Below are 25451 nucleotides of genomic sequence, written 5' to 3'. Positions count from 1 at the left end.
CATCCCTACAACCAAATTAGACTTCCAAACCTCTAACCAGATGAAAGGGTGCAACATGAAAATAATAGGCACAGGAAGTCACTCCCCTCCCCCGCAGGTCACTCGAAAGTCCTCCTGAAATATATCTTGCCTGGAAAAGAAATGCTAAAACAAGGTCAGATTTCTCCACCATTTGATGTTGTTTCAGGCTCTGGAGCTCGCTCAGACCAACACCAGAGTCTGAGGAAGCAGAAAAACCTGCTTTTGTGATCCCAGGGGTGGCTGCCTGGAGTGCCACAGCTCCCTCCCTCCGCCTGGCAGACCCTTATCATCCTTCCAGAGGCCAGTGTCCTCTGGGTTGCCTATGTCCCCCTGTCTCCCCCACTGGATGTCAGGTACCTGGGGGCCCCAGTGACCACCTGGTGAAGGCAGCCACTCTCATCATGCTGCCCTCACCAGGCTGGGTCCCACTAGAACAGGGACCTCAGGGAAATTCGGCACCCAGGGGGCATTTGGCAGTATCTGGGGACAGTTCAAGTTGCCAAGCCTGGGGATGGGGGGACAGCCACTGCCAAAATGCTGCTAAAATCCTACAATGCACAAGAGGGTCCCCACCACGAAGAATCAAGAGCAAAGCTGGTGAATCGGGTACTAGACTAACTCTGGAGCAGGGACGGTGGGGACCAGCAGGGAGCACAGCAGTGATGCACAGGAGCGGTGGCCTCGACAGGCAAATTCAGAGCCTTTCTGTGGAATGGGTGTTCCAGGGTCGACCGCACACTCAACAGTGAGTCAGCCACATCACCAGCCACAGTTGGTCCTCCCCTCCTCCGTGGGCCGCAGAACGGGACACAGTCTGAACTTCCGCAAAGCACACTCAAATCCTGTGGAGGGTGGGTGCCAGGAACATCTCTGACGGCCTCAGGCTGGTCACACAGCAGTGGCACGGCCAGGTGCCCCTGCTACAGCCCAGAGGCCATTCCAGACTCAGTCTGCACGATGGGGCCACAGCACCACCACTGCTGGACGGACCTGCTGGCCAGGCGCCCGGCCTGGGTCTGCACGTACTTGGGGTCTCGGGTTTCTACCCCGCCCCCGCATCGTACAGGCTGGGGACGCGTTGCTGCCCGTCCCCCTCCCGCTCGAAACTTCACTTTCCAGCCTGGCTCTTCTCTCCCGGACCCTTCTCCCAGTCCCTCGCGCGGCCCTCTCCTCTCCGCGGCGTCCTAGCTTGTCCCACCCTCGGGCCACACGCCCCCCCCCGGCGCTTAGTGTCCCCGCCGCGCCACTGACTCCGGTATCCGCCGCGTCCAGCCGGGCTCCCTGGGCGCGGGGCACAGGCGCACTGGGCGGAGTTCCGGCGCGCGGGGGCGGAGCGGCCGGGCGGGCGCCGCCCCCCAGCTGAGCAGCGACTGGGACCGCGGACTTGCAGACTTCAGAGGCTCAGGCGGCGGCGGCGGCGGGCGGGGAGGTCCGCGCCCGGCTCCAGCGGCTCCAGGGGCTCGGGCGGCCCCGGCTCCGGCGGGGATGGGCGGGCAGCCGCCCTGGGGGCGCGGGGGGCGCACGACCTGACCGCCTGGACTCGAAGCCCGGCCGCTTGGCAGCGCCGGGTCGAGGGTCTGCTCGGTGGGCGCGGACGCGGGGCCGGCGGCCGAGCCGGAGCCAGAGCATGCGGGGCGCGGCGCGGGCGGCCGGGGGGCGCACGGGGCAGCTGTGGCCGAGGCCCCCCGCCCCGGGCCCTGGGCCGCCGCCGCTGCTGCTGCTGCTGGCCGTGTTGCTGGGCGGCGCGGGCGCGCAGTACTCGAGCGACTTGTGCAGCTGGAAGGGGAGGTGAGTTCGCGCGGCGCGACCCCAGCCCTTGGGTCCACTCCCCTCCCCGCGGGCCGAGCGCGCGGGGGCTCGGGGACCCGCTCTCCAGGCTGAGTGCCGTCCCCGCCCTCCCCCGCCCCCGGTTTTAGAACAAAAGAGCCCGCGGCGTCCCGGTCCCCTGACCCGGCGGACGCCCAGGGGGAGGCGCGCCTGCAGCGCGGTGGTGTCAGTCGGCTCCAGCAGCCCGCTCGCCCCGCGCCGGACCGCGCCGCTCCCCACTTGGTTCCCCGAGAGCCGCAGCCAGGACCCCGCGACCCCTCACTGGGGGCAGGCGGGGGTCGGCCTTCTGGCCCTTCCCGGGCTCTGCCCTCGGCAAGGAGTTGCGCACCCCGGGCCGGGAGGAGCCGGGCCTGCGCCCAGGGCCGAGCGGGAAGGGACGGACGGGTCCGCAGGAGGGAGCGGCGGCTCCGGTGGTCGGAGCGGGGGCCCTGGCGCTAACCGCGCACTGACCACGTCGGTGCGGGCGGAGACCCGCGGGCGGGCACCTTGCGCGGGGCGAGTTCGGGGACTGGCGGAGCCCCCCGCCCCGGCCCGTGAAGGTCAGGCCGCCCTTGGCAGCGCGCGCTGGGCTCTGCGACCCCCCTTCACGCCCTCTGCCAAGGCCGGACTTTTTTAAAAAACTGCAGTGTGACAGGCAAGTCACAAGCGTGGGCGGGGGTGGGGGTGAGGGCGCAGAGAACCTCCGTCCGCCAGGGCGCCGGCCCCGAGCCAGGCACCTCGCTGTCGGAGAAGACTGCTTGGGCTTCCGCAGTTGCTGATTCAGGAGTTCGCAGAGGGAGATACTAGCGTCTTCTTCTCCGAAAACGCTATGGGCCGGGGCTGCCCTTAGATCTGGGTGTGTCCCTGTGTCCCACCGTGCAGGGCCCCTAAGTCCCTGACTTCTGATGGGAAGACTCCCGCTGGCAGACACCTCATGCTGTGGGGTGTCACGGGGTTATTTTGAGTGAAGACAGTTTTTTCCGAGAAGGTAAGGGTTGTGCCACTGTGCTGGGTTCTGCGTCAGCAGGGCCGTTGCTGGTCCTCTTGGATACGTACAGACCCAGTTCTCTGTGGAAACTGGCAATTACCCTGCTCCCTTCTCTCCGCTTCCCAGCCTTCTAGAGTGAAGGTCCTGGGCTCCTGAGCTTGGGCTGGTGTTGCCCACCCTCCCTGCTGCAGAAGTTCTCCCAGCTCACACCACAGCAGGGGTGGTAGAGCTGAGACTGGAGCCCTGAGTGGCAGATCGGAGCTCTGGGGGAGGGTTGGCCTGGAGAATGCTGGCGCCAGCACAGAGCTGGCGGGGAGCCTCTGACTCTGACACACTCTTCTGGGGCTGCCCTCTCTCCCTCGCTGGTAATTAAACTCCCTGCTTTGCAGCCTCTGCTGGATGAATCAGTGCATCCCCAAACTGAGGCCTTGGGGTGTCCTGCTTCAGCAGATCAAAAACAGAAACCCAGTCCCACCCTATGAGCTTGAGTTTCCAGAGGAGGAGCTGACATCCTTTTCACATTCTTGGAGGACCATGTGCCTGGAAGAGGATGCCTCCCCTGGAGCCCAGAGGGAGCTGTGAGCGAGGACTGGTCAGGGGGCCAACCTGCTCCTGGACCACGCAGGTGTTTGCAGTGGGTAGAGGAATCCCTTCACCTTCCTGTTCCTGTGCATCCTGTTATCTACTGGGAGAAGAAGGGCCACTTACCTGCGGCCCCTCTCCCTCCATCATTGCTAATGGACCCCTGGACTTGGACACCCTCCAGTGTCCTCCACTCAACCCAAAGGCAGAACCCGGCCAAGGGCGGCTGCAGTAGCTGTAGGAGCTGTGGGCGGAATCTGGAGCAGAGACAGGGCCAGGTCACATTCCTGGAGCGTAAGCCCCCCTTGCATTGTAATTGCTGCCCCCAGTTATCATTCTTTTTCCACAAATCAGCTGACAGATTCTTACCCTGGTGTGCTGGTTTGCCTGCTGACTCTATAGCATTTACGACTTTTTATGAGCCCTTCTAAGGACAGCACAGGGTGGTGCAAACCCTGATGTGCCGGGTGGATTCTGATCCCCTGATAGGAAGGGATTTGTTTTTTATGACACTGGCCACTCACATTTGACAGGCCTAATGTGTTTCTGGGTGTTTCCAAGCAATTAAGTAGAAGGTTTTGAAATCCCTCTCCCTGTGCAGGGGCAGGACGTGCCCTATCTTTATTAGGCCCTGGTCATAAAGGTGGACCGTGAACTTTCCTACTGTGATGGGCTGGGCATTGCCGGTTATGTCACACCTGGGCTATCTCTCCTGCAAGGTGGGGAAATGAAAAGTAACTCCAGGCAGGAGAGCCTATTGGTTTTGCCCTTGATCAGAAGCTCTTCCTGACTTTAGTCAAAAAGAGACCATCACTTCCTTCTGGTGACTCAGGGTTTGAGCCAGGCTATGGTTGTGAGTGGTGTGGGCTCTGCTACCACCACACTGACCCTGTCAGACAGTCCCCATAGCGACTTGGAATTTGCCATCTTTACCATAAAGGTGCTCCACAGGTGTGTCCTCCTCGGGGGGTGGGGGGTGACACTTGCGGACTCTTTTTTAATGCACTAATTCAGTTTAAATAATCCAAGATCAAATCAGTCTTCTCAGTTTACTAAGGTTGAATAGAACCACAGCTTTTTTCTGCATCCTGTAGCTCTGTCATAACATCAGAAAGCAGTTATTTCATTGTTCTTAGTTAGGATGTCACCTGCATGTCACGTGAAGATTGTAACATACCGTCATCAGTGGCCATTACTGGCGTGCTGTGTTTTTGCACTTCCAGCACTTTTGCTGAGCAGATGTCTGTCTGGATGGAGCTCTTGCTCTGATGAGAGTGTGGACGCTCCTGTGTTGGGCGCTTACTGAGAGTCTTGTTGGTCCTGATGTTTTAGCAGAATGAGCGAGAAGAGGCAGAGCAGGGCCCGTGCAGGCTCCGGGGACGGCCTGGACGTGTTAGAGGGTGAAGTGTTGGGCGCTTTATTTCTCACGTGTCCACTGTCGTTTTGTTCCTAGTCCCCTTTCAGGCGAGTGACTTGTGAGTAAATGGATGCACGTGGTCATGTACGCAGACTGGTGGATGGCAGCCCCCAGCCTCGGGTCCGCCTCCCCCTGGGCAGCATGGGCTGGCCATCTGTCCCCACGAGGGCCCGCTCTGCCCCTGCCAAGACGCGGGTGGAGGGTGGGCCTCCCCATTTCACCCTCCACTGTTGGGGTTAAGGCAACCTCGTGAGAGGTACCCACAGCCTCTGGTGTGAGGTCTCCACTCCCTAAACCCCTAGGTCCCCCTCCTCCCACCAAGAGGGAAGCGAAGCCTTGGAAGGGGTGGTTTTTGTGGGAGAGAGAGTTGAGGATTGGTGTCTGGGCATGGCGCAAGTGTCCAGCTGCCCCTCAAGGCTGGAGCCAGGAGAGGAGGGACACTGTGATAAAGTTTGTTTGGCTGCGTAAGCGCAGAGCTGATTATAGTCATCTGTGGCAACCACACACCATTTAGTCTAATTTTGTCACCCAGCACTATAATTATGCCCATCCCCTCCTATGTGTCAGATGAGCTTGTGTGAGTTTTATGTGACTGTAAGTTGTAAGTCTGTTCTGTGTGTGCAGTCCTGCTAGGCATCTGAGGCCAGGCTGCTCATGACCCAGGGCCTTGGGGGTGGGGAGTGGAGTGAGGAGGGAGTCCACCTCCTTGACACCTCCTTCTGATGTGGTCTGCAGGGTGACTGTGCATCCCTAGCCTGCAGCTGGCCGCTGCATGAAAAGTGAGGCTTTTCGGGGCCTGGAGCATGAGTCACCAACAGTAAATGCAAACCATATGTTATGTGTTTTCTCCTCTGCAGAAAAGGTTTCTGGTAACTCACTCAGGCCAGGGCTCTGAATATAGTATTGTTTATTTCACATAAAAATCCTAAGAATGTGGGTGAACCTGTCTGAGATCTGATCAGAACCAAATTTCATGTAATAAAACACTTAGTTGAAGTCACCGTTGAGTTCCCGGGCTGCTTGGTGTTTATGACGTAACCGTTACCACAAGCTGACATTTACATTACAGTTTTGAGTAGGGGAAACTTGAACGTTTTTGATGGTTTCAATTTCTCGAAAACATAATGTTATGACTTACTCAAGACCTGCCTCCCCAAGAGCATAGCACACTTCATTTTTTCCTGTTTGCGATTTATTAGGAGTGAAACCCACTGGGCTCCCCAACAGTCCCCATCGGGAAGACAGGTTATCTGCGGACCTTTTGTGTCCCCCTCCCTTTGCTTTTCCACAATTCCTTCCCGTGTCTCCCTGTGGAGGACCTTTACTTTACTTTTGTGTCTTGCTTTGATGCTATTTGTGTTTGCTTTGAAAAAAATACTACTGGCAATGCAGGGTCTTCAGGTTTGCAAATGAATGAAAAAGCAGTCAAATCATCACCTTAAGGAAAATATGAACACTGTGCCTAACGGGCATCCTGAAGACAAAACTCACCAACAACCTACACAGCCCCCCCCCCCCAAATTACTAACATTCCCAGTTCGTTTAAAAGCTGCTCCCTGGAGTGTATTATTTATTATATGTGCATTGCATTCCAGCGTGCCTCCTGTAACTTGAATCTGCTCCTTGGTCTTCACACTCGGTGGGAATCTACCAACATTTCCTGGTCCTCATTTGCTTATCTGGAACTTGGGTTGGTGCCAAAGTCCCACGGGTGTCTCTCTGTTTATTTTTTGGAAGAGCCGTCTTTTCCTTCGTTCTCACCTCCACTGCACCCATCATTGCCCCTGTTCAGGGGTTTCCCAAGGACACGGGCTCAGAGGCCAACAGAGTGTCCAGGTGGTGAGAGGGTCTGGGAGCCAGAAGCTCCCACACTTACCAGAGCGCTCGGAGCTGGTGCGCGGGAAGGAACTGGGCGGGGGAGGCTGTGTGGCCACCCCTCCCTGGAGATGGGCCCTGAGCTGCAGGGTGGAGACGGTGCCAGCCTGCCTGTGGGTGAGGGGTGCTCGGACGCCCGAGCAGGTGTCTCCCGGCTGACGAATCTCCCCCTCCACAGCGGACTGACGCACGAGGCCCACAGGAAGGAGGTAGAGCAGGTGTACCTGCGCTGCTCCGCGGGCACTGTCGAGTGGATGTACCCGACCGGAGCGCTCATCGTGAACCTGCGGCCCAACACCTTCTTGCCCTCCCGGCACCTGACTCTGTGCATCAAGCCCCTCAGGGGCTCGTCGGGGGCCAATATTTATTTGGAAAAGACTGGAGAACTGAAACTGCTGGTGCGGGATGGGGACCTCGGGCCCGGCCAGGCCCCGTGCTTCAGCTTCGAGCAGGGCGGCCTGTTCGTGGAGGCGACGCCCCAGCAGGACATCAGCAGGAGGACCACGGGCTTCCAGTACGAACTGACCAGCCGGCATGCGGGGCCAGACCTGCACACCCTGTCAGGTGAGTGTGGTGCCCAGGGTGGGGTGGTGGCCTCAGGGGTCCTCTCTCGTCTCCCAGACCCCCCGATCATCTCCCACCCCCACCTCAGCACAGCCCCTGAACATGCTGCTCGAGTCCGTGCTTCAGGCCTGGCAGGTCTGCCTGAGGGCGGCCGAGGGGCCCTCCCAGGAGCAGGTGCCCCGTTAGTGCTGTGGACAGTTTGGACTTGGGACGATGGCCACAGGTCAGAGCAGAGCTGTGACACAGTCCTGGCCCATAATATGCTCTTCTCCCCTGGACCAATTTTGACTGTGATTTGAAATGGGTGCTGTTACCATCCAAACTGCCCCAGAATTTCTTCTGACACACAAGTTGGCCGAGTGTTTTTGGCGTCGGCTGCAGTCCCTGAAACATTGAGTTTTGGGTGGAAGTTGAGTCTGATTCACGTTCCAGAGCCATGCAGAGCTGGGATGTCCTGAATCGTGAACCATTCCCAGGTTCACAAGCCGTTTTATCTGTGGGTGTCGGTGAGGGCACCGGCACCATGCCATGCAGGGCAGCTGAGTGGCTCTGATGACCTGGGAACCTCAGGTGAGGTACCAGAGGGAGTCTCTGGGTGGCCGAGGGCTGGTGAGTTGGCTTTAGATTTTCCTTCCCTTTTTTTGAGGCCAGCAGACAGCTTTGTGGGGCCCTGTGTGGAAGGCAGTGTTGGTCTCTGGAAAGTTCTGTGGGCAGAGAGAAGTGTGTGTGGCCCCAAGAGCTCTCACACAGGGAAAACTCAGGGTCCTGTCTTTTAGATAGGGACAACCAGGCCAGGTGCAACCCTTGCTTCAAGGCACAGATGACCTCGTGGTGTACGAGCGCATGGGGCGGGGGTCAGCGGGGCTCAGGTGCACCATCTGCTTCAATTCCAAAACTAGTTGGTAGGAAGATGCCTCCCCAGGGGAAGGTGTGAGCTTGGGTAATGGTGGGGGCAGGTTCCAGGAAGGCTGTTCCTGCGGCGACCAGCCAGGATGATGGTCGGGGGGGGGGCGCTATGGCATCGAGTGTTGGAGGCGAGGCAGGGATGCTGCCCACACCCCATAGTGCATAGGGCAGCCCCACCACAGAGAATGACCTGGCCCCAGACATCAGCACAGGACACCCCAACACGAAGAGTGACTTATCCCCAAGTGTCAGCAGTGCTGAGGTGGAAACACCTGGTTTGAGGGCTAGGCCAGCCCCCACAAATAATATAATTTAGTGAACAAAATCTTCCATTGGAAAAAACCAGACCTACTAGGATTTGAAATGCAGACTTTCTCCTGAGTGGGAATCTACATTTTATTGTTCTGTGTTCTTGGCTCAGATGAGTTTTCAAAACCTTAAATCTCTCTCAAACTAAACTGGTCTGTTATAGAGCTTCAATGTATGACTGCCCAGGTAGGACCCCTCCCCCCAGGGCCTGACTGCCCAGGTAGGACCCCTCCCCCCCGCCCCTGTGCCTGCCTGGGTAGGACCCCATCAGGAATGCTGAAAGCTGCTATAAACCCCAGGACTTGAATAAAACTTTAACCACAACAGCCTTTATCTTGATCACCAGCGAGTGATCGTTGGCGGGGGTGGTGGGGGGACGCTAGAGATAAACTCGCAATAAAAACAAAATCTGGAGAAACCCGGTCACCAAATTCGGTGTCTCTGGCCACGGTGAGAGTTGGCTGATGGGGCAGATATTAGGGACTTGCTAACATTCCTTTTACTGATTAAAATGTTGACGGGTTGAGGCCATTCGGCTGCTGGTCACATGCTCTGTCCCGCTGGAGCTTTGTTCCACTTTGCTGTGAGGCCCCCACCAGGTTCTTGGAGGCCACGGCATAAGGTGCTTTCCGTGCTGCCCCCTGAGTGCTCCCGTTGGCACAGACCGGCGTCTCTGGTGGAAAATCCACAGTGGGGTCACGACCCGGGGTGACTCAGAGCCTGTGGCTCAGCCCTAGGGACCTGAGACTTTGTTTCTTTCCCCCTCCCTGGGGGCAGGGCCTGTGCTCCCCCAGACCCCAGGTCTACGTTTCCAGGCTAGGGCAGTGAGTGGGTTTGGGAGAGGCCCGTGGGGTCACAGGGAGAAGGCCCCGTGTGATGGGGTGGGTCGTCTGGCCGGGGCACCACACAGGACACGTGGCTGTGGCTGGACGTTGGGCTGCTGGGGTGCCCTTGATCCCCCAGACATACGCCTGCCTGTCCCTGGGGTGCCTCTTTAAATCTGGGGCTCACGGGAATGCCAGAGACCCTGAGGATGGTGGGGTGTGATTGTCCATCTGCCCAGTGGCCGGGGCGCTGGCCTGGGGCAGCACAGATACAGTGACTGTCAGAACTTGAGATGGGGATGCAAAAGGCTCCTAGGGTGTGGGAGCTGCAGACCCAGCACTTCTCTGTCCTGAAGGAGACAAGGGCAGCAGGGATCAGGGAGGCCGGTGCATCCCTTCTCCCCAGGGATGGGCCCCTAAGCTTTTAATGCCAAAGGAATGGGTACGTAATGTGGAATGCTGGTGCCAGCCATCTGGCATCAGTGACCTCCCCCGGACCAGGCGGGCTCTCAGATGGCAGCGCTCTCCTGTCTGGCCCTGGCTGCAGCGGGGAGACACCAGTGGAGCCGAAGCCCCAGTGTGTGTGCCATGGAGGTGAGCACATGCCCGTGACCTGACCTGCTGGGGAGGTGGATGAGCCTTCTCCCTCGCTGATGAATCCCGAGTTCCAGTTTGTGCTGATACGAAATTAAAGAGGCACCGCGGGCTGGGATCCCGAGGGAGAGGTGTGCATGAGCCTTGCTCACCTGCCGCAGCTCTGGGTGGTTCCACAGGGAGTGTTTATGGTGAGCATGTTAGCTTCGTGTCCATCGTGTTGCATAATCGGCTTCCTCGTATGGACTGGGACTCACCAACAGCCAAGAAGAGGCCAGGACGGAGAGGCAGGCAGATACAGAGGGGCAGGTGGGTGGCAGTGGGACTTCAGCCCCCCGGGTACTCGGGATTTGGCTGCCACGTGGCAGGAAGGGGAGGACCTGCTCCCCCGCCCTCCCCCTCCTCCGAGGGCCTCACCAGGCACCTGAGTAACACGGCACTCCTTCCTCTGGCGCTGGAAAAATTTGGCAGGATACAAAAAGCAGGCAAGTGGCCAGATGCAATTCACTAGTGGAAGAAGCTCCAGGCCACACCTGGACTGTGTGCTGAAGCCTCACTGTGGACCTGGCCAGGCTGTCTGGACCATCCTCCCCAGGGTCCCAGCACACTTGGGGAAACAGGCACCACCAGGACCCCCATTGCCCAGTGGGCTGGGGGACGCGTTAGGGTGGCCAAAGAGGGAGGGCGGGGGTGTTACTCGGTCTGGTTCTAGGGGACAGATGCAGACCCCGTCTCTGTGGTTCTCCTGGGGCAGCTCAAGGGGGCCCTGGATTCCAGCATGTTCTTTTACTATTTAGGGGCTGAGAAGCAGGGGCTCACAGGCTTGGCCACATCCACGCTCTGGGGTTTGGGCTCTGTGCGATGCCCACCCAGAGCAGGCCCCCGGCGTGCAGGTGAGGTGGTGGGGGGGACAGTGGTGTTTTAGACCCACAGCCGGAGGGGTGTGGGGGCAGGAGGACTTGCCCCTGTGCCGGCCGTGAAGGCCCAGAAGTGACTCCCATCGCTGCTCGTGGGCGCCGGGTGGGGTGGCCTGGGTCCCACAGTTTCTGACGTGCTTCATCTTGCCATCCCCTTTGAAACCGCTCTGTTGATGAGCCAGGGGTGAATGATCCCTTTGGGGGGCCTGGGAGGCGCAGACCCCTGCTGGGATCCCACTTGGGCACCTTAGAGTTTAGGGGCGGGCTTGATGGGCCGTGGGGCATAAACAGCAACGTTAAGAAGTGAAAACAAACTTCGTTATTTCCTGGAAACAGTATAGGAGAGAACTTAATTTTTTCCCTAAGTTTCGTTTAGATTCCTGCACCAGTGCTTTTCCAGCCCCTGTAATCACTGTAAAATTACTTTTCATCTTACCCAGCTCTGGACTCTGGGGGTGGAAGGTGTGACTCCTCTGGCTTCCTCACCAGGAAGAGGGAGGGAAGGGAGTGGGTGCGGGCGAGATAGCTGGTGAGGCTAAGCGTTCCCTGTGCCCGCACGTGGGAGATGGGGTTTCGCAGGAGGCGACTAGCCCCGGCCAGGTCCCACAGGGTCCTCTGGGGCGATGTCAGCCTGTGGCCTGGAGTTGGGGTGAGTGCAGGGTTGTCATGATGATCAGAGGAGGCTCTCTGCTCAGCGAATACCGCTCACATTCTGGCAGCGTTGCTCCCTTTCCTCCCCTCCCTGTTAAAATGCTTCATTCACTACCTGTCGCGGCTGCACTGAAGACCCCAGAGGGTGTCTCACACATCGTGTCCACCCCAGTCATCCTTCCCTGGGCAGTCTCACCCGCCAGACCAGCATCCCACCATCTACAAACTTCTCCTGGGCATCGGGCTACCCAGGGCCTGACAGAGGGGTGCCGCCCTCCCCACCTGTACCTGCCGCTCTCACCTGCATCCCTGCTGCAGCCCCCAGCTGGTCTCCCTGACCCTGTTTTTTTCTACTTCATTCAGTTCATTTTATGCATATTTCAGAGTAATCTTCCCGACGTCCACATCCCAGCCCTCCCCTTTCCAAGAACCACAGGCCAGAATTCCACCCGGCCCCTGGGCCGCCCCCTCCCCATCTTCCCCACAAGGAAACAAGATTCGATGTGTCAGAAACCAGCGCATTCCACTCGGCCTCCACGAGCCTAACTCCGATTAATAATTGTTTCCAGATTGCTCCTCTTGGCGTCCACAGCCTGGATTCTCCACAAAGGTGCCTACACTTCATAAAGCTCAGAGTCATAAGAGAGTCTTGCGGGGGGCTTTGTTAGCTCAGCTGTCAACGGCATGGGCTCGCTGAAGCTTTGGGTGGGAGGGTCAGCAGACTGCTGACCACCTGCCCCCAGGCCCACCGGGGTCCTCGTACATCCTGCGTGGGACTGGGCGCGAGTCAGGGCAGAGAGCCCAGGACAAGCTCACGCCACCTTTCTCCCCAGTGGTCAGCTGAGGTCCCGGGGCCTACAACCCACAGAGAGCTCGAGGCTCCAGGGCTTGGTGATCATACGCACCCAGGCCTGGGTTTCGACCGCGGTTTGTGGCCTGGGCCTGTCTCAGCTTCTAAAGAGCTTGTGTGGACCTTGCCTCCCATTCACCCATGCTTGGAGTTTGCATGGCCTGGTTCCGAGGCCCCAGGCGGGGGCCTCTGACCCGGTGGGCACTGGGGGAGCCGCCAGGACGGGAAGTCTCCCTACTGCCGCGGGCCCCTCGCCACACAGGCTGGAATAAAACACCGCCTCTTGTGGGATGTGAGGCTCCCCGATGTCTGCAGGGCTGTGCTCCCCCTTTTCTTCACTCTGGGGTCTCTGTCAGGCCCAGCGTGGGCAGCAGGCCCCCAGCGGGTTAGAGGTGGGGGACTCCCAGTTGGCCACCCTCTTTTTTACGAAAGGCCTTGAGGCTGGGGGTCCACACTCATGACAAAAAGCCACAGGTGGGCAGAAGGCTCCGGATTTGGAGCTGGGGAGGGAGGTGCTCCGTGCTCTCAGATGCTCCAGAGGCATCCGACAGGCTGTTCTTGTTCTGCGGCTTCTCCTTTTTCCTGATAACTTAACAGAAGCGCCCGTGAGTCATGCACTCGCTGGACTAGACTGGGACATGTACATCTACCCCCGCCTGGGGGCAGGACGGGAGAGCTGGTGCTCCGGATGCTCATGTCCATCCCCGAGGGGTCCCAGGACACCAGAGACTCCAGGGTCTCTTTGTCCCCACACATATTCCAGGTCCCGGAGGCCCCTCCTGTTCCCTGTGCATCTCCCTGTCTCCTCGAGGGCCCCCGAGTCACTGCAGCCCCTGGGCAGGTGACAACTCAGCCCGGTTCAGGGGCTTCGAGGGCAGCTGGCCAGGTGTGCTGACAGTTGTAGGTTCATCCAGGCCCAGTGAGTGCCAATCCTGGGGACTTTGCGGGGCCTTCAGAACATGAAAAGGCAGAGGGCAACTTGTCCTAGTGAGAGTTCACGCCTAACATTTCTGTTGTTAGGGAATTTGGGCCCAACCCTAGAAACTAGAAATAGGTGAGGAAACGTGCAACATCAGAGCCAAATAATAAACTTGTGTCTCCCCAAATCCACCGCTGAGTTAGGAGTGCCACAGTCCTGGGGAGTCCCCAGAGCCTCGAGGTTTCTGTCTCCCCCCAGCCCTTCTGGAGGCCTTACGCCAGTCTGAGGCAGTAGGTGAAGGGTGGGGTGAGAGCTGTACCGGGGGGCAGAGGTCCACCAAGAAGGACTGGTTTGTCTGGAGTAATCAGCCCCCACCCAGGTCTGGGGAGTCTCAGAGGGGATCCTGTGAACTGGGCTTGCTGTGAAAGGTGTCTGGAGGTGTTTGGAGGTGACCACCTGGTCCTGTTGGTTAGACGAGGACCCCACAGCTGAAGCAGGTGGACGTGCCCCTCATGCCCACCAGTGCCTTTAGCAGGGTCACCTGGTCCTTCTGGGCAGTGCCTTGACCCCTGTGGAATCCTGGTGGCAGATGGGACCGTGGGGGCAGGCAGTGGGAGTGGGAGGCCCTGGCATTTGGGGGCCTGGCCACAGAGGCTGAGTGAGGCTCTCGGACAGGCTGGTGTCAGGGACGTGGCCTTAGATCAGCCCGGGTTGGTTTTGGCGCCGAAGAGCCATTTACACATGAGCCCAGGGGTTGTTTGCCCGGCACGACTACAGTAATGAGCTAAGTGTGATCGAACGCAAAACCGCACTTTCCCTCCGTTTTCACGCCATTGCAGGTGGCCCAGGTGAGCCTGGGGCCCCTGGAGACGTTTCCCCATCTGTGCAGCCGAGGTCGAGGCCCCGCCTGCTCTTGGCACCCTGGTTTCAGAGGTGCGGGGCCTGGACAGTTGCTCCCGACATCAGAGGACTTATAAGATGTCATGTGGTCTATATGCCGTGGGCGGGAGGGTCCCATGTTCATGCACTGGCCCCGCCTGACCCTATTCTCTCCCCACAGCCCCGTGCCGCCCTTGCAGCCACACTGAGGTGCTCTTGGCTGTCTGTACCAGTGACTTTGGTGAGTGTGTTGGCGGTTCCCGCCACGTGGGGGAACTAAACCCGCTGGGGGGAGGAGACTCTCCTGAAGATCCTGGGCTTGGCCCCTCTTCCATCACTGATTGCAGTCACAGGAAAAGGCCTTCCTTTCTGCTCCTTAGAGTGACCCCAGCCCGAGAAGGGACCTGTTTGCAGGGCGGGGAGAGAGCTGGGAATTCCTATTTAAGGTGGGAATTCCTATTCGAGGTGATACTGAGCATTTTCCTACTTGGCGTGTGAGTCTAAGTCCTGGCTCTAGCCTCTCCTCAGTGCCCTGCCTGCCTCCAGGTCCCCTGTAGGCACCACAGCAGGCGTTGGAGGCCCTGGTGGGGCCAGGGTCGGGATCAGGGACTCAGCCGCCTGCTTGTGATGTTGGCACAAACGCTCTCGAGTTAAGGGTGGCAGCATTCAGGGTGAGTTCGATGGAGCCGGCCCAGAGGGACCTGGCTCTGAGCCCCCCCAGGCTCCCAGGGCAGTTGGGTGGTGGAAGTACAACCCTTTCTTCTCGCTGGCCCTGCACAGAGGGGATCTGGGGCCGGGCGGTGTCCCTGAACTTGTGCCTGCTCTGCCCTTCTCCACCCTTCTCCTTCCCATCACCTTCCTCCCCTGTAAGCTTCACCGTTTCTGTCTGATCTTGATACAGAACCGTGGCAGATCTTGAGTATTAACTGCAGTGACTTTTCTTGTTTTAACTTGAAAACTTGGTGCACAACGTGATTCATATCTTCTGTTTTTCTCCACTTCTGTGGCTGGCCCTTGGTAGAAAAGCATCTCTGCCCAAGACAGTGTGAGTGACGGGGATGACCCCTAGGCAACATCTTGTGTGTGGATTGTGGTTTTTAGTGAAAATTTCTGGAAGGCAGAGTTCAGGGTCAGCTCCTGGTTCTGCTGCTGGGGGTGGGAGGTTGGTGCGTGCTGTCTGCTTGGTGAGCACCCCGCTGACCACTGACCCTCCCCCCGTCTCCTTCCTCTGCAGTCGTCCGAGGCTCCATCCAGGATGTCACCCATGAGCCGGCGCAGCAAGAATCAGCCATCCACCTGAACGTGAGCCGGCTCTACCGGCAGAAGAGCAGGGTCTTCCAGCCGGCCCCAGAGGGCGAGGGTGGCGGCTGGCGGGGGCGCGTCTCCACGCTGCTGGAGTGCGGCGTCCGGCCTGGGCGCGGTGAGTTTCTCTTCACCGGCCACATGCACTTTGGGGAGGCCTGGCTCGGCTGCGCCCCGCGCTTCAAGGATTTCCAAAGGATGTACAGGGACGCTGAGGAGAGGGGGCTGAACCCCTGCGAGATAGGCACAGAGTGACTTCTGGGTGACCGCTGCCGCAGCGATGGATATGCACACTGGGCTGGGTGCCTGGCGCTCCAGCTGGGGAGGTACACGCTGGTTCTGGCCAAGGACTCCCTGATGGATTGACTGGAGATGCTGTAACATGCCAACTAAGTTATTATATTTTTTTTAAAAAAGAAATGTTCATAGGAAGCAAACTCCTGTGTCGTAAAATGCCTTCGTGTGCCGTTTCGTACTGTTTTCTGAGCATCTGCAGTCACTGCATTTGGCTGGTGTGTTGGGCGAAGTGTGAGGGCCGTGGCCCACAGCCGATACCCGACACCAGGCTTGGGTACCACTCAAAGTTGTTTCTTATGATGGAAATTTATGGGGCCAAATACCTATGGTTTTTTCATTTTGTTTTTGCTTTTTAAAGAATGAACTTTGCCAGCCATGGTCATTTTGGGGCTGCAGGCTGTTTCCATTCCAGGGAATAAAGACCAGCCTCTGATGGATCAATGGCGCGTCTGTCTTCGGCCCTGGTCAGTGGTGTGTGGCACTTACCTAGGGGCCCACGCCAGGGCTTCTCCAGGGGAGCCCCACGGCCCTGGCGTTAGGGACCTTTCACACTGGGCCCAACTATAAGTGAGGCTGTTACCCCCATGCTCGGCCTCTACCAGAGGTACCCCCCGCGTTCCTGGTGGACCACCCCCATCCCCTTCAGCATCTACCCTCCTCCTTCCTGTTAACCTAGATCTTGCCCTTCGACCTCAGCTTCCCCCAAATGCCCGAGCCCAGGGCAAGTGTCTAGATACCCAGGGCCTGATCTGGGCCCCATATCCTCAAGGATGAGTCAGTGTCCTGCAGCTGCTGGAACAAATGACCACAACCCAGGAGCTTAAACAACAGACACTTATTCTCTCATGGTTCTGGAGACCAGAAGTCCAAAATCAAGGGCCGTGCTCCCTCCAAAAGCTCCAGGTGGAGACCCTTCCTTGTCTCTTCCAGGTTCTGGTGTTGCCAACAGTCCTTGGTCCTCGGCCTGTGGACACATCACAGTCCCTGCCGTCCTTTGGCTTTCTTCTCCCTGAGTGTCTGTCCACATTTCCCTCCTCTCTCTCACATCCACCAATCACTGGATCGAGGCCCACCGTGATCCAGTAAGACCTCATCTTAATCACGCCTGCGAAGACCCCGTTTCCAAATAAGTTCACATTCACAGGTCCTGGATAGATAGGAATTTTGGGAGACACTGTTCATCCCAGTACAGGTGTTGCTGGGGTGCCATGTAATCAGACCTGAGCCTGCGATTCCTCCCAGGCAGCTGCTGAGATGAACAGACCTGGGAGAGGCTGACACCGGTCAGTGAACACCAAGCCAACTGCACCGAAAAGTCAGGTACACCATGGGGAGGGACTGTATGCTGGCTCAGGTGTGAGCTGACAGAGACGTGCCCTGGCTCAGGCATGTACCAGCTCAGGTGTGCACCAACTCTGGCATGCCCTGCCTCAGGTGTGCGCTGGCTCAGGTCTGTGGGCTCCTGCAGGTCACGACAAGAAGCAGGTGCTCAGTACCTGCACAACGAGAAGCAGGGTGATGACCTGAAGCAACAGGGTTGGTGACAGGCACAGGTCCTACTGTGGCTAATGATCGTGATGCTTTATGCCAAAAGGATGCCCGTGACAGCAGAAGACGTGCCAGGCCCACGGTGGGGGAGGAGCTGACCCGCTCCTGGGTTTGTGCTTTGGGTTTTCTGGGCTGGTTGGGCACGCGGGTGCTGCAGAACCAGATTGTCGGGCTTCGGGGCTGGTGTCCCTCCTCATGTCGGTACAGGGATGCGGGGATTTGCCCCAGGAGGATCCGGGACCTTGACCCCACGTGCTGATGTCCGGTGGACAGCAGCATTCCCTCCATGTGAGGCTGAAGCTTTGTTGGAAGCGCCTGGGGGTGGAGGTCTCTTGGTGAGAGTCTGGAGGAAGAGCAGGGCTTGTTGGACACGGTGAGGAGAGGGTGGCGTCTGGCGCTGAGAGTCTGGCGCTGCAGGTGGGGGCCTGGTGCCGGCACGCGGAGCTCCCTCTCCTTGGCCGAGCAGAACTCCGGCAGCAGCCCAGGGCCACTGGGTGTTGGGGAGGAGCTGGAAAGGTCACCATTTCTGAGGGGGCACAGAGCCCCTACCTCCCTCTGACCGTGCCTTCATGCTGCCTAGAGCCCCCTTTGGGGTCTGAGGCCCCTATGCCCCCGCCCACTCTCTGACACACCGTGGAGCCCTGAGGGGCCACGCCAGGAGCTCAGAGGGTCTCCGGAGGCTCCTTCGGGCTGACTGGCAGCTCTGCCGTGCAGTCTCGGCCCAGTGCCTCTGTCTTGGCTCCGGGCAGCCCTGGCCACTCTGTGGATGGAGCTGCCAGCCCTCCTCTGTGGCTCCATCCAGAGGTCGAAGGGGAGGCGTGTAGGAGCCCTGAGTCCCGGCCAGTGTGCCCGGGTCCCACCTTCTTCCTGCTAAGCTGTGCCCCACACCCACACCCTCTGTGCCCACTCCCTCCCATCCTGAGCAACCTGCACAGGTTGGCCAAGGCCCTGGAACCGCCCAGAAACACCTCCTCCTGGCAAGCCCTAAGGGGTGTCCTTATTCTCTCGGCCTCTGCAGCATTGGACATGCTCGTTCAGGCCCATCCAACGACATCAAGATCAGGAAACACTTCATGAGCCATTCGGCTGTCGTGGCATCTGTGGGCAGCTCTTCTGCCTCCTGACGACTGCCCTGTGCCGAGGGTGCTTTCTTCTCCTCTCTATCCCGTGCTGTCCCAGAGACATACGTGGGACCCCGGCCCTGGCCCCCTCCTCCTGCTCGTCTGGGCTCCCTGAGGGCTCAGGCCCCTGCACCCCCATGCAAGGGGGCCACTCACCTCTCCCCCGACCTGACTGCCTGGGGCTGACCCTGCCGCCTCCAGCTGGGGGCTGCTCATCGTGCCCCAGACCTCATTTCCAGCACCACGGTACCTGTCCGGAGGAGCTGGGGTAGGATGGACCACAGGTGTAGGAGCCATGTGCCACCAGGGGCTGGCCATGACCCACACCCGCTCGTGTGACCCGCTGGGACCCAGGGGAACCTCAAGACTGCTGCATGTAGGTGTCCCTGTCCCAGCCTCTGGTGGCCAGCTGGCCCCAGGCGAGGGCCCTGGTGGATGTCCCAGGCCAGACTGGCTGGCCTGACACACGCCCCGTCTCTGTGAGCCTCCTCTTTGCTGGGCAAGAAAGGGGCCTTGAGTCAGATGTACCTGCAGGGCTTTCCCTCCAGCTCCAGCACCAGGACCCTGCCCTGGGAGGAGCTGGGCGACTGTCAGTATGTAAACACACAGATGCTGAATCACACTGAGGTGGCGACTAGTCCAGAGGGAAAAGAAGGGCAGAGACGGGTCTGGGGTGCAGAATGTGGGCAGGTGGGGGTGGCTGAACTGCAGTTTTAACCATGGTGTTCGAGGTGGGGTTTGAGCCAGCCCTTGAGGAAGTCAGGAGCTGGTATGTGGGAGGAGAAAACAGGCTGTGCAAAGGCCCTGGGGTGGAGGGGTGGGGGGGACAGGGACAGGGATGGTGCACCAAGTGACCTTTCCTCTTGCTTTCTGCCTCCTGTCAGCACTGAGAAAACAACTCAAGTGTTGGAGGAACAATTGGCATTCAACTCCCTGATGTCTGGGCCATGTTTCCATGTATGTGGTCCATATCCTGTCTGTCATCTTCACCCACTGTGGACGGCAGACTAATGGCTCCCAAAGATGTCCTCATTCGAATCCCTGGAGGCTGTGACTATGTTACCTACATGGCAAAGGGGAGTTAAAGCCACAGATGGAACTAAGATTGCTAATGAGATGGGGAGATTATTCTGGTGGGCCTAATGTCATCACAGGGGTCCTTAAAAGAACCCTTGTAAGGAAGACAAGGCAGAAGAGAGAGAACCAGAGAGATGCAGTGTGGGGACTCGACAGTCGGTGCTGGCCGTGGAGGTAGAGGAAGGGCCTCCAGAGGGAACCAGCCCCGCCGACACTCGAGAACCAGGAGATGATAAACTTGTGTTGTTTTTAAGCCACAGTAAGTTTGTGGGAATTTGTTACAACATCTACAGGAGACAAACAACCCAGGTACCTTCTTACCTGGGGTCAAGGGGACTTGGTAGGGTGCCTGGGCAGCCTGGGTGCTTGTGAATTCCCCCTAAAGTTGTGTGTAGAATGCTGTGTTATGCATCTACCTGCAGTTTTAGAAAACTGGTTCATAACTTTCATCTGAATCTCAGAGTTAAGTGATTCTGCACAGGTGGAGACCACAGGGCAGTTGTGGTTTTTCTCACTGATGTATGAGGGATCATGCTCTCTCCCCACCCCCACCCCCTCTGTCTCTCTGTCTGTCCCTCCCTCTGTCTCTGTCTCTCTCTCTCTGCTCGCCACCCCTGTCTCAGGTGTTTTCCCTCTTCTCTCTGCCACCTGACACTACACTGTAACCTGCTGCCTTTGAGCTCACTGCCAGGAGAGTCCGGTGTGGTTCCAGCACTGCCGGGACGCACCGCCCACACCTGGGCTCACGTGTCCTGAGTCACCCTGACATCGAGGCTGGGGTCCTCTGGCGTTCACCAATCGGGATGGGCCCCCCTGGCCCCAGGGACCTCCTACAAGGCCTGCCTGTGGCCCCCTGTCTGCCCAGCACCCTGGGACCCTCTTCCTTGTGGGTGGCCCCTCGTGGGTCCTGCCCGTGCTGAAGTGCTGGGCCTTCTCCCCGTTGCTCTCTCCTGTCTGCCGGACACACCCCAGGTCTGTGGACCCCCCACCTTCCCCAGCTTCTCTTCTTTTGTGGCTGGAATTCGGTACCTCACCCGTCACCCCCAAGATGCTCCACCTGCCCTGTGTTTGGGCTCCACTCACCTGCACAGCTGAGACAGACATGGCATGACAGGGTGGGCTCAGAGGGGCTGGGACTGCCGCACTGGGGCAGCTGTGGTGGGAGCCGGGCCTGGACTCACCGGGTCCTCGCTGGCCCACGGGGGTCCTGTCGTGGCCTCAACTGGCTTTGCCCCTGGAGTGGCCCCTCACCGAGATGGGGACTCTGGAGCTTGGGGTCAGTAATGTCCTGAAAGCTCTAGTAGGAACCTATGGTAGGGAGCCTGGCCTGGGGCTTTCCCCACCAAACACTGCATCCTGCCCCCGAAATGGATGCACGGCCTTTTCTCACTCTCCAAGGTGACCCCCCAATGTGCTGCAAGTGCTGCCAAGGCACCTCCCGGCGGCCCCTCGGCCCTTTGCCCTCCCCACAGCATTACGGGAAGAAGGTGGGAAGGCACCTCCCTGCCCTGAAAGGGCCCCCTTGCTCCTCTGTCCAGCATGCTCGCAACCCAGGAGGCTGGGCGAGGACTCTCACTGCAGGGTCTGCCCCCAGCTCCCGGAGGCCGAGGCAGCCTGCACCCTGGCCCCCATGGCCCTCAGTGCTTTTGAGCATGACGTGGGTATGTCAGCGCCGGACCCCCAGTTGGGACCACCAGTTCAGACCAGACAAGACCTCGGTGGATGAAGGGCAGTGTGTGGAGGTGGGCGGTCCTGGGGCCGTCGGGGTGTGGAGTCCATAGCCAGCACGTGTGAGCTTGGGCTCCCGTGTCCTTCTGTGGGAGCCTTGCCGTGGAGAGTGGAGACCGTCCTGCATGTTAAAGCCATCTCCTTTGCCACCCGGGGCCTGGTGGCCGTGGACCATGGTGTGGGCGAGGGTCTCCCTGCCGGGTGGGCACACAGCCCTGACACCCCGCTTGTGGGCCCCCATGGCAGGCTTCCATCCCAGGGCATGTCGGCACCCCGAGAAGAGAAGAGATTTACACCAGCGACACGTGGCCCCTTGTCTTTTTAGGAAGGAAGTCAGAGGACATCAGGCTGGGCCGAGGTTTGCTTTATTTCCCGCTGGCCTTTCCCGCTCACTGAAGCCAGGCGTTGAAACATCCAGCCCCGCTCCCCATTGTAAATACATGAGCAACTTTCTAATTGTCACGAGGGGGTGGGCAGCTCTATCTCCAAACAGCTGGGAAAAGTCCAGTCCGATTGTCAGAAGGACACACGCAGCTGGTGTGGTCAGTGCCCAGAGCCACTCATGCTGCGGACGCCAGGGAGGGAGTGGGAAGCAGAGACAGAGAGACGTGCCACACACACACACGTACACGTGCTCACACACGTGCCCACACACGTGCCCTCGCACTGACCCTGACCCTGGGCCTTGACCTGGACAGATCAGGGGGAGGCTCCAGGCCTGAGTCTCTGCAGGGTGGTGCTGTGCTTGGTCCCGTGCTGACACTCTGGGAAGGGAACTGCAAGAAGATTGCAGCCTGGGGGCCTGTGCGTGCGGTTGCATGTGTGTCTACACGTGTGTCTGTGCGTCTCTCTGTGGTGTGCACGTGTTCAAGGCTGAGGAATGCTGGGGAGGGAGGGAGGGAGTGCTGGCTACCCACCCGTTGTCCCTGTGACCTCAGTCCCACTGGGCCACGTCCAGGGTCCCCAGGAGTTTTGTGTCCTCATCCACAAATGGAGATGGTTGCATAAGCCCCTCCACCCACCCACCCCCCGCCCCCGGCCCTTCCTGTCTCTGCCACTTGGGTTCTGGAAGGAAAGCTGGCTGCAGGGAGGGCCTGGCCCTGTGTGGCCGAGTGTCCAGCTGGTGCTGCAGGGCCAGGTTCCCAGACCAGCTCCTGGGGCTGCACCCGCCTGAGGAGGACAAGGGCTGAGTCCGGCCCTGTTGAGGGGCCCAGGGAGAAGGCCAGTGCGTCCCACGGGTGGGGGCGGGGAGCCCCTCATTAGAGCTGCAGCTGACACAGAGGCGTCCATCTCACTAATTGATTAAACTGTTTAATTCAGGCCGGCGTGGTGGGAACTGGCCTGGCCAGGCTGTCAGCATTCCCTTCTGCAGAGTAAGATTTGGGGCAGCTTTCTGCATAAGCAGTGGTTCTGGGCGTCATGTGACAGGGAATCAGTGGGATCGGTCATGCAGGTCTGGGTGCTGTCCCCTCCCCCAGGGCCGCCCTTCTGTGAGGCTGCTTTGTGTGGTCATAACTGGTGGGGCCCCAGGGGAGCTGGTGAGACCCCAGAAGTGTGAGCTGACATTCATTCCGCCAAGTGCTGAGTAGGGCCTACTGTGTGCAGGCACAATCCAGGGGCCCTGCCTGCTTGGAGATTCCACCCCAGATGGCAGGTGGTTAAGTGCTGTGACAACCAGTAAATGGGAGGGGGGAGTGTCTGTGGGGCTGGCTGCTGGGGCAGAGGCCAAGGGAAGCAGCCCTGAGGGGCCCTGGAGGGTCCTCTGGGGCAGGGACACGCAGCCAAAGCCCTGGGCACCTCGAACATCTACCTCCTCCACGTCTCCTCCCCCAGACCCATCAGGAGATGCAGCGTGCAGGTCTGGTCTCCCAGGGAGGCTTGGAGCCCTGGGAGGAGGGCAGGGCCTCGGTTCCCAGTGCCGCGCATGGGGCCTGGCACACAGGGGGTCCTGTCCCTCCTGAGGAGCCTGCTGGCCCATGGCCCGGGGTGCAGCCTGTCCTTCCACAGTCAGTCACAGGTGAACGTCCACCCAAGGGCAGATTGGGCTCCGGGGTTGGGGACAGACGCAGAGCCACACAGGGGACGCACCCCAAGCAGCGGCACGTGGGGTGGAGGCCTCGGGAACATGAGGAATCCGGTGTCAACACTGGCCATTGTGTGCTGCCCCCAGGCGGGTGGCGATTTACGAAAAGCAGCATGATTCGGGGCGTATCCGTGCAGGGAGGTCATGGCTGCTGAGGGCTTTGGAATTTCGTTTTCACAAGAATTTTGCTTACCAAGCCGCATACTTTCCTAGTCATCAATTTGATTGGGGTAAGAAGAAAAAAGTGCTTAAAAAAAAAAAAAAAGGCCCTGTGGGTTCTGTGTGAGGGTTTGGGAGGGAGGGGAAGGCAGAAAACTAAGATCTCTGTGCCAGAAAGGCAGGGGGACGTCTGTGTGTGTGTGCGGTGTCGTCCCCACACCTGAACCCACAGGGGCCTCCAGGTTCCCAGCCAGACCCCTGCAGTGTCAGGGCTGGGGACCCCACGGCCCCTCTGCAGCTCCCCTGCCTGAGTCCTCGGTGGTCCTGTGGACCAGGGCTGGGGGGCGGTGCGGAAAAGCTTTCTCGTGGCCCCCATGCCACCACCCTACCCTGGCGAGGAACACAGGGGCCTCCACCCCTCTTTCCCTTTTAGCTCTAATGAGCTGGACCAAGGGTCCAAAAGGAGCCCTACCAGAAGAGGAGGAAAATGAAGAAAATATAGATGGCATAAAAATAGTCCAGGGCACATTCTTGATCGTAGATAACTGGTGTCAGGCAGGCCCACCCACCTCTCTCCGACCATATCTTTTCCATTTCCACCTGGGCCTCTGCCTGGTCCACCTCAGTGTAACTTGGACGCAGGCAGAAGCAGACATAGTCCCAGGCCAGGTGTCCTTGATGTGACCATGCCATCCATAACAAAAACCGTGGGACTTCTGCTGCTGCTCCCTCCCCGGCGCCAGCCCTGCCACCAAACACCCACCTACACCAGCATTTGACACCGAATCAAAGCAAAAAGTCAGGACACACGCTGACCACACATGTGCAAGTCGTTACCATCCCAGGGTTATGAGCTTATAAATCCCACTCAGCAAGAGGAGAGCTCCTGAGGCTGAAGGAAGGTCAGCCAAGCCCACGCGGCTTCTCCACCCCAAGTCCCCAGGTGGAAGCACTTTCCTTCCAGGGCCCCAGCTCCTGCGAGAGGCCTTTCTGCCTCTACCATGTAGAAGAGGCTGAACCCGGGCTGGCCCGCGTTTCCTGATGAGATAGCGGGCACGTTCCGGTGAGATGTGAGTGAGCCAGTCCAGCCGTCAGACTCACTGCTTCTTGTCCTATGTGAACTTGCCTGGCCTTTTGGGGGAGGTTGTGGGTGGAGAGCTGGGGATGTAAACCCCACCGTCTTGTTTTTCTTGGCAGCCGGGTGCTGGCAGCTACCCTCCACCCTCCAGAGGGGCCTCCACATGCGCTGGCTGCAGATACCGGGGCGTATCGCTGGTCCAGGTGGGGCAGACCCTGAAGGTCCAGTCGTGGGGGGATCATAGGAGATGGGGACATCCCCCAGATGCCCCAGGCCCGCTGGTCAGAGAGAAGTGCGGCCTCCTCCATGTGCCTCGTCTGAGTGGTGACACCTGAGCCCAGCACGAGGCACTTTGGGGACCTGGCAAACTGTCATGCATGGGGTGGGGGCGGGGCCCATGCCGGGGAAATGTTGGCCAAAATGCAAGGACTGAAGGATGACCCTTAGCCCAGAAAGTCTGCAGCTCAGGGAGCCAGGAGGGGGCTCAGTGGCCACAACCTCTCTCCCCGCATCCTTGCTGCTCCCAGGGTCCTCTGCCTTCTCCCACTCCATCTCATGGACTCACAAGTGTAGTTATTAGTGGGCTTGAGGCTGGAGCCCCCTCTCTCTGCCCACCGCACCTGGACAGCAGTCCAGCTCCCTTGCCCATCCCGGGACAATGAGGCTGCCTGGCCTGAGAAGCGAGTATGGACAGACGGAAACAGGTGGAACTGAGTTCATGGTTACTCCTTACCTTCCCTCCCGGCTCTGGGACACGTGGGCATCTCCTCTCAGGAACGCCTTTCCTGGCAAATGGAATTGGCTCAGGTGGACAAAGCGGAGGCAGTGTGCAAACTGCCTCTGTCCTGGCTCGCTGGGCCCCTTCCCTGGGATCACTTCCAGGTCCTCAAAAACCGAAGGTGCGTATGTACTAGCAGTTCAGCTCATAGCAGATTGCGTCTCTGAGTGGTCAGCTC

At 59.2% G+C, this 25451-nt stretch overlaps 1 protein-coding gene across 6 annotated transcripts; it reads left to right on the top strand.

The window, feature by feature from the left end:
• The first annotated feature begins 1436 nt into the window (after positions 1–1436).
• METRNL (meteorin like, glial cell differentiation regulator) lies at positions 1437–25158 on the top strand. Of its 6 annotated transcripts, none has more exons than XM_022589214.3 (4): positions 1437–1809; positions 6868–7253; positions 14284–14343; positions 15337–15841. In XM_022589214.3, exons 1-4 carry the CDS (start codon positions 1649–1651, stop codon positions 15657–15659), a joined length of 930 nt encoding a protein of 309 aa, XP_022444922.1. In that variant the 5' UTR covers positions 1437–1648; the 3' UTR covers positions 15660–15841. The 6 variants fall into 6 exon arrangements, with proteins under 6 accessions (XP_022444922.1, XP_089757610.1, XP_089757611.1 ...); XM_089901484.1 differs by lacking the exon at positions 1437–1809 and adding an exon at positions 12024–12064 and having other exon boundaries at positions 4344–7253; positions 15337–15511; XM_089901481.1 differs by lacking the exon at positions 1437–1809 and adding an exon at positions 24615–25158 and having other exon boundaries at positions 5745–7253; positions 15337–15522.
• Positions 25159–25451: the final 293 nt, after the last annotated feature.

Source organism: Delphinapterus leucas, chromosome 19, assembly GCF_059928025.1.
Source record: "Delphinapterus leucas isolate spDelLeu-1000000601 "Yukka" chromosome 19, BTC_Dleu_Yukka2, whole genome shotgun sequence".
Lineage (NCBI taxonomy): Eukaryota > Metazoa > Chordata > Mammalia > Artiodactyla > Monodontidae > Delphinapterus > Delphinapterus leucas.
The sequence above is the reverse complement of the archived record's forward strand: the minus strand, read 5'-3'. Positions and strand labels throughout refer to the sequence as shown.

Coding starts and splice junctions, on each gene's coding strand:
- METRNL (XM_089901481.1), top strand. CDS start 6,392: ATGTGCATTGCATTCCAGCGTGCCTCCTGTAACTTGAATCTGCTCCTT. Junction 7,254..14,283: donor AGACCTGCACACCCTGTCAG/GTGAGTGTGGTG, acceptor CTCTCCCCACAG/CCCCGTGCCGCCCTTGCAGC. Junction 15,523..24,614: donor CGGCGTCCGGCCTGGGCGCG/GTGAGTTTCTCT, acceptor TTTTCTTGGCAG/CCGGGTGCTGGCAGCTACCC.